General features: G+C 36.3%; 2 protein-coding genes across 2 annotated transcripts in view; one reads left to right on the top strand and one right to left on the bottom strand.

The window, feature by feature from the left end:
• LOC107748057 (osteoclast-stimulating factor 1-like) overlaps positions 1-386 on the bottom strand; it is an 11,326-nt gene extending 10,940 nt beyond the window's left edge. The window contains exon 1 of the mRNA XM_016562709.1: positions 157-386. Coding sequence (XP_016418195.1) covers positions 157-190 — 34 coding nt within the window. The 5' untranslated portion in view covers positions 191-386. The remainder of the gene's footprint in view (positions 1-156) is intronic.
• A 1,835-nt stretch (positions 387-2,221) lies between these two features.
• On the top strand, positions 2,222-9,291 carry LOC107748067 (proheparin-binding EGF-like growth factor). The gene is made up of 4 exons (XM_016562723.1): positions 2,222-2,288; positions 5,625-5,798; positions 7,883-8,105; positions 9,237-9,291. The coding sequence occupies exons 1-4, from the start codon at positions 2,249-2,251 to the stop codon at positions 9,289-9,291; spliced, it is 492 nt and encodes a 163-aa protein (XP_016418209.1). The 5' UTR covers positions 2,222-2,248.
• Positions 9,292-10,042: the final 751 nt, after the last annotated feature.

The raw sequence follows: 10,042 nt of genomic DNA, 5'->3' as shown, positions 1-10,042 counted from the left end.
AAATTGCATGCTCTTATATACATTTCATTGTATGGCATCGGAAACGAGCGTGTTTGTAAGGCTGTCAGACAAAGAAACAACGCAAAAACGAGTGAATAAATAATGAAACTTTTGTAGGCTTGCGAGGTAGGCTTTTCCTCCACGCGCACCTCTTACCTGGTTTAGCTGGTTTGGGGGGAGGCTTTGACATTTCTGAACTGTCCAAGGCTTTTAAAGAAGACTTCCGAGTTGTTTAAGATAATAATACGTAAAAACGGTATTAAAAACTGTTAAGAGTGCAAATGAAACAGTCTATCGTTGCTATCTTCCTTTAGGCGCTGTCAATGAGGAAGCGTGAAGGAGCCCAATGCGGAAAAGTTGCACTGCGCATGCGCAGAAGTCTGAAATTCCGTACTGCCCTTATGACAATATTACTATGGTAACATAACAATAGTTACTATGTTGCATATAAATGCATATAAAACTATTTATTTGAAACTTAGATATAAATCCATTTGCTACAAATTATAAACCATATGGGACTGATATATTTATCACTTTTAATAATGATTTATGTACTTGAATTTTATTCTAAATATGTAGTCAATGACGAAACTGCAAATGATTCATTTTCTGTTTTTGCAATATGGAAAATAACATGTCTATTTTGTTGGCTTTAGTTCTGCTATTATTTCTATAAATGATTGTTGAAATGATTGAATGAGGTTTGATGTAAGTCTTAGATTTAGGGAATGTATTAATAACATTAACCAACATTGATGAATTACACAATGCTTAACAGTAGTGTAGACAATAACAAAACATTACTGACAAATATAAAGATAAACTTGTCTTTTTAGACAGCATGCATGGTCAAATAGTGGTAAGTTAATCTAAAGTACAAAAAAAATAGAAAACAAATGCAGGACATTTTTCTGCACTTTTTAAAAAACTCCTTTTAATACACTCTAAAAAAAAATGCTGGGTTAAATATAACCCAGCGCTGGGTTATATTTAACCCAGCATTTTTTAGAGTGTACACTCTAAAAAATGCTGGGTTAAATATAACCCAGCGCTGGGTTATATTTAACCCAGCATTTTTTAGAGTGTAGCATTACATCCACTGTCCATGTAGACCTGTCTATTATGTAAGTTCTGAGCTAAAAAAGGATGTTCGATGTTATCACTGAGTACATGGAATTTTAAGGCGTCTTCCACATGATCAGAAAGAAAACTCACCCTTACCTTTGTAAAAAATTGACCTCTGTACACATTTTCACTGTATTTTTAAAATTACATAGGATAATGTAAAATGCATTTGTAAATGCATTGCTTTTAGTTAAAAGTTAAAAAGAGTGAAACCTTTGCTTTATGAATCCAGTGGTGTCTCAAAATATATTTTACTCTTATTTAAATTCTGGTTAGCAGCTAATGGGATGTTTAGTTTGTTCTGTGTTAATGGTTCAGGGTCATTAGCTGAAATTCTCTTCCTTTTAGGCTCTTCAGAAACTCATTGCCATGCAGATGTGAGGGACATGTTGCACGGCAGGCGACTCAAACAGAATTTAAAATGCACAAACACGTTTATTCATGGCTTCATCTAAGAAAACCGGTTGTTCTTCCAGCTACCGCTCTTCTGTAGAGTACCATAGTTTTTTGGCCTGGAATTTCAGGGACAGTAATTAATGACCCACGAGGCCGTGTTCACACACAGGCACAAAATGTGTGTACTGGTGGTATTTTGGCTTCTCTCTTTATCTGTTCATTCATTCTTTTCATTCTTTTTATTCCAGACATGATGTGTCTCATATTCCATCCCAAATATTTCAAAGATCCTCGGCCAAATTCAGTTCCAGTGACTCAGTGTACCTAAATCTGAAGCACCTACATCACTGCATGTAAAACGTCCTCACAATTGACCATTAAAATTAAAATAAAGATGGACAATTTTCATGTTTATATCGCATTCAGATCTCAACAGCAGATAAAAAAGTGGAGGTACAGTATTATAAACATTCAGCTTCATAGCTCAGGGATGTGAAATGGAAAATTAATCTCACATAATGACTTGTGTATGAATGACCAGTGGATATATTCTACAGGTGGACTCTCGTCAAACATTTATCGTACAAAAGGTGCCTACAAACACGCACAAACACACATTATCTGTGTGTGTGTGTGTGAAGGGAAACCTCCCTATAAAAGCTCCTCCTGGACGATAAGTACATGACAAACAGAAACTCAACACAGAACTCAGCTGTCAGCTGCCATGAACCTACAGTGCCTCTCCTCTCTGCTGCTCTGTGTCGGTGAGTTGCGTTTTCTCCATCCTGATCTGACCCTGTGTTATATTAGATTTGACCTGTCAGCTTCAGGTGTGCCACGGTAATAAAAAACCTGGAAATCGTAGGGGAATTAAAACTGTGATTTCCAGTTCTGAAAAAATCATGGAAATTGATACAATCTTAAAATGTTGTGGGATTTTTTTATGCGTGAATATATGCATTTCTAGTTATGCTTTGCTCTAAAATATTTATATTGCTTAGAAATTTTGTCATTTTGATCACAAATTATGTAAAATAATTTTTAAAATCTTTGTCCAATGATAAAGTAACAACTGGAAAAATGATGAAAAGTCAAAAAGTGGGTGAAATTTGCAAGATATTCTCTTCCATGTTGAGTGTAAATGATCTGCAGTTGCTTATTATTATTTATTTGTTTACTGTATTTTAATTTCACTTTGACAACTGACAGAAGACAATCGACTGATGAATATGAAAGACTCCAAGATAGTAAGTCTCTCGCCGAGTGAAGTGTGGTATTGTGTTTGTGTCTCCTGACAGGCAGGCTTTGGGAAATTGACTCGACCTGTAGTAACATGCCTCTGAATAGCTGTGAGCTCCGGCTTGTTTCCATATAGGTGTATGCCAGAACACCACACAGTTTAAATCTCGGCTGTCTGTTGTCATGTTCGATGTCACAAAGCGCTTATTGTTAATGGCAAAGGACAGAGAATTAGGGCGTCACACCGCAGTGTTAAATATATATTTAGCTTTGCGAACTAATGTTATAAAGGTCATCCCCGCACACAATAATAGGTAGGTGTGTGTGTGTGTGTGTGTTAGTGTGTGTGTGTGTGTGTGTGTGTGTGTGTGTGTGTTAGTGTGTGTGTGTGTGTGTGTGTGATTTCTTTGACAATTAAATGCAGAATTCCAGTCGGTAGGAGTGTTCAGATCAAATGCATTTACTCAAACATTCTCAGTGTAGACTTGTTTGACTGCAGCCGTCGCCAGATGATACCTGTGAGAGAAGGGCACATACACTACTTTAAAATGTCTGAATGTCATTGAATTACCACATATTTAGTTATTAGAAGAAAAATAGCACATGCACGCTTTTCATGCAAAATATTTGACGACAAAGTTTGTTGTTTAATATAGTGATGTTCTAAAATAAAGTTTTCCGAGGCTCTGTGTTTGTAAAACATGAAAGGAACATGTTAATAGTTAAATGTGATGAAGAATAGAATATGTGCAAAATAAAATGCCATGCAAAATTACAATTAGTGATTGTGAATGACAATTAGAATTAGTTGATAGACTGGATCGGATTGCCACACACCCAGGGCTGGTGGAATTTGTTCCTGCAATTTTCAGACAATGGCACCTTCGATTACTACAATTCAAGCCAAGAGGAAATCAAACGGATGCTTTTTCCTGGTCTATTTGTTCATTACTCCAAGGTTGACTTTGTAATCTTTCATCAAAACGTGATGATCAAAGCTTACTCCACCTATGCAACAATGTTACCATGGTTACTTAAGTTTCAACCAACAGATGCTGGCTGTGTTTCAGGATGGGAGTAGTCCTTCACGTTCACATTCAGGTCTGGCTCCATTCTGCTATATAAAGCCCACTTTTTTTTTTTTTGATCCCAATCAATTCCTGATGGATAAAATCAAGTCCCGGCCTACATTTTTTCTCTCGCTGAATAGTATGTTTCACTGTGGAAATGAATCACATGGGTTGTGAACATTGAGACCTCCTTAGATGCAAACATTGTTTTATGTTGTCTTAACCCTGACATATGAAATAATAGTCCGAAAAATCTATTTTTTAAAAATGTATCTATTTATTTTTAATGGAATAGTTTATTGATTTTATTGCATGATATAGGCATGATATATAGCAACAAAAAAAAACAACTAAATTTTGGCCCAAATTTGGTGCAGTTGCTTATATTTAAGCTAAGCAGGGCTGAGCCTGGTCAGTACCTGGATGGGAGACCTCCTGGGAAAACTAGGTTGCTGCTGGAAGAGGTGTTAGTGAGGCCAGCAGGGGGTGCTCACCCTGTGGTCTGTGTGGGTCCTAACGCCCCAGTATAGTGACGGGGACACTATCAACAAGCACCGTCCTTCGGATGAGACGTTAAACCGAGGTCCTGACTCTCTGTGGTCATTAAAAATCCCAGGATGTCTTTCGAAAAGAGTAGAGGTGTGACCTCGGCATCCTGGCCAGATTTGCCCATTGGCCTCTGATCATCATGGCCTCCTAACAATCCCCATATCTGCTGATTGGCTTCATCACTCTGTCTCCTCTCCACCAGTAAGCTGGTGTGTGGTGGGCGTTCTGGCGCAATATGGCTGCCGTCACATCATCCAGGTGGATGCTGCACACTGGTGGTGGATGAGGAGATACCCCCTGACAATGTAAAGCGCTTTGAATGCCTAGAAAAGCGATATATAAATGTAATGAATTATTATTATTATATTTATATGGCCAAAAAGTAAGATGATAGCTTTAAATTTAAATCTTTATATCAGTACAGCAGACTATATAAAATGCATCTCACCAATAATATGATATTTAAATGCTTAGTTTTATGATCAAAGCTCTGTAGTTTTTAGTGTGGGGGCAAAACATATAATGCAATGCAATACAGTGATGACTGAGAGATTACACATTTGACAAATTTTCATTGAAACATCATTTTCTTAATCAAAATCATCGTTTTATTAATCAAAAGTGCCATTCTTCATGTAGAAAATCTAATCCCAGACATGTAAACTAAGATTAAAGGGCTAATTCACAGCTGACAAAATGGGGTTTTAATAAAAGTTGGCAAAATCTGCAAACTTACCTTTAATAGCTGGTCTGTATGGGTTCTGTGCAGTATTTATATTCGCATACCTGTCATTATATTGTGTATTTTAGCATGAATGGAACGCTGTGTTGATCGTATCGGATTCTGAACTATGTATTTTATAAGCAGGTGTCCAAGAAGACATAAAGGGCTCTAATGTTATATTGTATTTGCAGCAGGTGCAGCTTTACTTCACATAACCTCAACTTTTCCACTCGCTTATGTCTCGCACTCTTATTTCCCCTCTCTCTCACACATACACAGTTAATCTGCTCAGTACAATAAGCATGGGGTGTTTACAGAATGACTCAACATCAACCGCAACATTAGATTAACCTCTCTTTATATCTGCTAATTGAGGTTAATGTGTCATTGTGATATAATGAAGCGTTTGATCCTGTTTTTATGTGCAAACTGGGCCGAAACTAAATACAAATCAACATTCCTCCCAAAGCTGTTACTACATTTCTGCTGTGATTCATAGTGTGTGTTTCTGTGTGTAGTTTGCAGTGCAGTTTTCACCATAACGACAGCTGCTGCTCACACATCTGCACTGGATCATGTGACCGTGATGTCATCATCGGGGGAGGGGCTTCAGAGCGCCGTGGGTGAAGATTTGGAATCTGATGATGATCAGGATCCATCAGGAATGTTCAGTGATCCAACTTTGTTTAAAGGTACAGTCGAACAAACCCGTCCACTTGCTTGACAATCTTCCGCAGACGTCTGTTATTCTTAGAATAAGCTCATTATAATTACTGACCGTAATAACACCTTTGGCATTTTAATTAGGATATTAAATGCATCATTTATGATTATGAACTACAAAGGTTCAGAAATTAACTAATATATCAATTTAACACATTTTCATTATAGGCTACTAGCAATAACTGGGTGAATTTCACAAAAAGAACAAACCGTTCATATTTCACTCTAAAATAAAAATAAAAATAAGAATGCATAGTGAATTAAATGAATAGAGTAGGTAAGTAAACTATAAAAATGTAAATTAATTGCATGCAATAAAACAAAAGTGTGTGACAAATTGCTGAAGAATTCTGTTCATTTTAATTAAATAAATTAAACAAGCAGCAAGTGTAGAGATATTTGGTGAAAAAGACCATACTTGCATCACTGTTTTACTGTATTTATGGCAACATTTAATTAAACTTTTAAAACTCAAAGTATAGAATTCAAATGCCAAAAACATTAAAGTATGAATCTTTCAGAAACCAAAGTCAGTAAAGGAGGTGTGACGATGTCATTATTTAATCTTTACACAAACTTGCAAATATCTTCCATAGATGTCTGTTCTTAGATTAAGCTAATTATAATTACTGAATGGAATAACACCTTTTGGTGTTTTAATTATGACATTAAATGCATCATTAATGAACTACAAATGAACTATTAGTGAACTACTTTCGCTATAATAATAACTGAACAAATCTTACAAAAATATATATATTTCAGTTCACATAAACTTATTTCAGTTAATCAGTTCATATTTTACTCTAAATTCAAGGAAAAAATAGGCATAGTTTGTTTGCACACTCTCTATTCAGTACCAAGCAAAGCATGCTGGGAACTGGAAATCCCTTGTCCAGTTTCAGCAATGCTACTGTACATTACTGGCAAGAAAAAATATTCCAATGCAACTTACATTAACTCGATAAATTAATTTCTGAACCTTTGTAGTTCATTAATGATGCATTTACTGTCCTAATTAAAATGAATTTCATGCAATAATACTAAATGTTGTGAATGATGATTCAATGATTCGTCAAAAAGTCAATCGCTGCATTAATAAATTGAACAAACAACAAGTGTGGAGATATTTGGTGAAAAAGACCATTTTATTTTAAAGGGGTCATATGATGCGATTTCAATTTTTCCTTTCTCTTTGGACTGTTACAAGCTGTTCGTGCATAGATAAGATCCCTAAAGTTGCAAAGACTAAAGTCTCAAACCCAAAGAGATATTCTTTATAAAAGTTAAGACTGGTCCACGCCCTCCTAAAACGCCTCGTTTAAACACGCCCCCACATGTGTACGTCACTGTGTGGGAAGATTTGCATAACACCGCCCAAATGTTCACGCAAAGAAATAAGGCTTAACTTTATTGTTGCTGCCACGGCCGCCATGTTGTGAAGACGCTGTGTGTTTCGTTGTGAAAGCAAAATACTTTGTTTGGCCTTCCAAAAGAGGACAATATCCGCTTCGTCAGCCTAAGAGTTACGTTAGACTAAAATGCCGGCAGTTCTGACTCACGTAAGTACGTTTTCTTTTAGGATTTGCCACTGATGATTCAAACGCGAGTTTTGAGCAGTGTAGAGTAGCACTTGTTGTTTGTTGTTTCTCTGATCACAAATGCAGACATGATTTTTATGTTTACGCGGCGCGATGCAACGAAATGAGTAAAAAGACAGTATAAGTCATTATAATCCGTAATTATGTCCCCACTAGATGCAACAAATGCCTCGTTTATATGGGTTTTAATGTTTTTGTCTCGTCGTGCCGGGACACGGCATCACAGTATGGGGCATAGAGGGATGTACAATATGTACAATATGTGGAAAATAATGTGTTTTTTTAACCTTAAACCGCATAAACACATTTCATTACACCAAATACACCAAATAATGTTCTTTTTAGCAACATCATATGACCCCTTTAAAGAACCACTTTAAAGAAAATTAAAAGTGTAGAAAGCAAATATTCTCACACACATTAAAGTTTCTCATATATCTTGTGTCTTTCAGTAACCCAAGTCAGTAAAGGAGACGAGCAGAATCACAAGCGCGCTGGGCGCAAAAAGAACAAAAGAAGAAGAAAGAATAAAAATATCACTCCTGTTCAGCCCAATCATACGCTCAGTCACAGGAGCCACAGCACCACCGCTGACCCCTGCCTGACCTCTCACGTGGACTACTGCATCCACGGCCACTGCACGTACCTGCGCGGCCTGAGAGAGCCTGTCTGTGTGTGAGTGACACTTACCTACAGAAGCTTGTTTCCACCACGGGATAAGAAATAAAAAGGTAAATGCGACTCATCTCACAATGCGACTTTCTTTCTTGCAGTTCTGAACAATTTCTCAGAATTGTTAGACATAAACTCAGAATTGCGTGGCATAAATGCTGAATTGTGAGATATAAACTTGAGAATTGTGATGGAAAAAAAATCAGAATTGTGATACAATTACCTTTTTTTCATGGCGGAAACAAAAAACACAATTGCAAGATGTAAACTCAGAATTCAGAGAAAAAAAGTCAGAATTGTTGAAATAAAAATTTAAAATTGTGAGAAAGGAAGTCAGAATTCTGAGTTTATATCTTGAAATTCTGACTCTTTTTCAGAGAACTGAAAGATAGGCCTATCTCAGAATTGTGAGATACAAAGTCTAAATTACCTTTTTTATTTTTTACTTCATGGCGGAAACAAAAAAAAATGAAATGTTGAAATGTAAATTCAGAGTTCTGAGAAATAAATTCAGAAATGCAAGATATAAACTTGACTCTGTGAGACGTAAACTCGAAATTGTAAGAAAGTCAGAATTTTAAGGTTTATGTCTCACAATTCTGATTTTTTCTAAGAATTACGAGATATAAACTCAGAATTGTGAGATATAAAGTCTAAATTTGTATTTGTTATTTCATGGTGGAAACAAAATAAAATAAATCACAAGACGTAAATGCAGAATTCTGAGAGAAAAAAGTCAGAAATGTGAAATATAAACTCAAAATTGCAAGATTTTGCAAGAGAAAAAAAGTCTGAATTTGGAGTTTATGTCTCGGAGTGCCGAGTTTAAATCTAGCAATTCTTACTTTTTTCGGAGAATTGCAAGATTTAAACTCAGAATTCCGAGACTGGAATTCTGAATTGTGAGATATAAAATCACAAGTGCAAGCAAAAAATAAATAAATAAATAAAAATCAGAATTGTGAGATAGAAAGTCGTAATTACCTTTTTTATTTATTCCATGGCAGAAACAGGCTTCTATACTTCTCTGCATGCACACTACATGGAATTCACATAAAGAGTTTATAATTAATGAAATTCAGTCAACACTGCATTAACGTTGTGTTCAAGTAACGAAAGTCTGATTTATTTCAGATGTAAGAGAGGTTATGATGGGGAACGCTGTGGAAAGCGTCTGCTAAATGACTAAAAGTAAAAGTAAAGTAAAGTATTTTAAATAGTTAGAAATGTCATTAAATTTTAATTCATATATTTTTGCCTTAAATATTCATGTTGGAAAATACATCAGCTATACTGATCATGTTTGTTAATGACAAATATTAAGAAGTGCTACCATATTAACACATTTATACTGTAGCATGATAAACAAACCCGTTAAAAGTATCTCAAACGTCAGCGGTTGGTTTAGTTGTGCAAGGACTTTTAATTGTTTTCTCAAGACTAGAAACAAGTCAACTGTGACCTCTTCTGGTCATAGAGCGAACAGACATGCGCGATCTGGAAATACATTTACATACTGTATATGAAGCTGTACTTCTTTGCGTGCCTATTTAGCCTTGTGCTTTAGTTTGCAGCACCTGAAGGATGTGCTCGTTACGGTAAACATTCAGAAGGCGGGACCCGCTTTGAAACGGCAACATTAACGTTAAATGGTTTAATTGCAGGGGAGTGACAATTCAACTATATCAATGAGGCTAGCATTTTGCTGCCTGTCTTGACTGATGGACTAGAGCAGTGGTTCCCAACCCTGGTCCTGGAGGCACCCCAACACTGCACATTTTGCATGTCTCCTTTCTCTGACACACCAGGGTCAAGTTCAAGCTCAAACCGGTGTGCAGCGTTTTGCTATGGTTTCCGGTTTGAACGACATGTTTCCTGGAAACGGTGTGCAACGGGGTTTGAGATACGATTTCTCTTGTTTGGTGGGTGTGTCAAACATG

This window comes from Sinocyclocheilus rhinocerous, unplaced genomic scaffold (genome assembly GCF_001515625.1).
Source record: "Sinocyclocheilus rhinocerous isolate Xijiao unplaced genomic scaffold, SAMN03320098_v1.1 scaffold2063, whole genome shotgun sequence".
Taxonomy (NCBI): domain Eukaryota; kingdom Metazoa; phylum Chordata; class Actinopteri; order Cypriniformes; family Cyprinidae; genus Sinocyclocheilus; species Sinocyclocheilus rhinocerous.
The sequence above is the reverse complement of the archived record's forward strand: the minus strand, read 5'-3'. Positions and strand labels throughout refer to the sequence as shown.

Excerpts from the sequence above, each read along its gene's own strand:
- LOC107748067 (XM_016562723.1), top strand. The coding sequence starts at position 2,249 with ATGAACCTACAGTGCCTCTCCTCTCTGCTGCTCTGTGTCG. Across the intron at positions 2,289-5,624 it reads CTCTCTGCTGCTCTGTGTCG|TTTGCAGTGCAGTTTTCACC; the intron begins GTGAGTTGCGTT and ends TTCTGTGTGTAG. Across the intron at positions 8,106-9,236 it reads CTGAGAGAGCCTGTCTGTGT|ATGTAAGAGAGGTTATGATG; the intron begins GTGAGTGACACT and ends GATTTATTTCAG.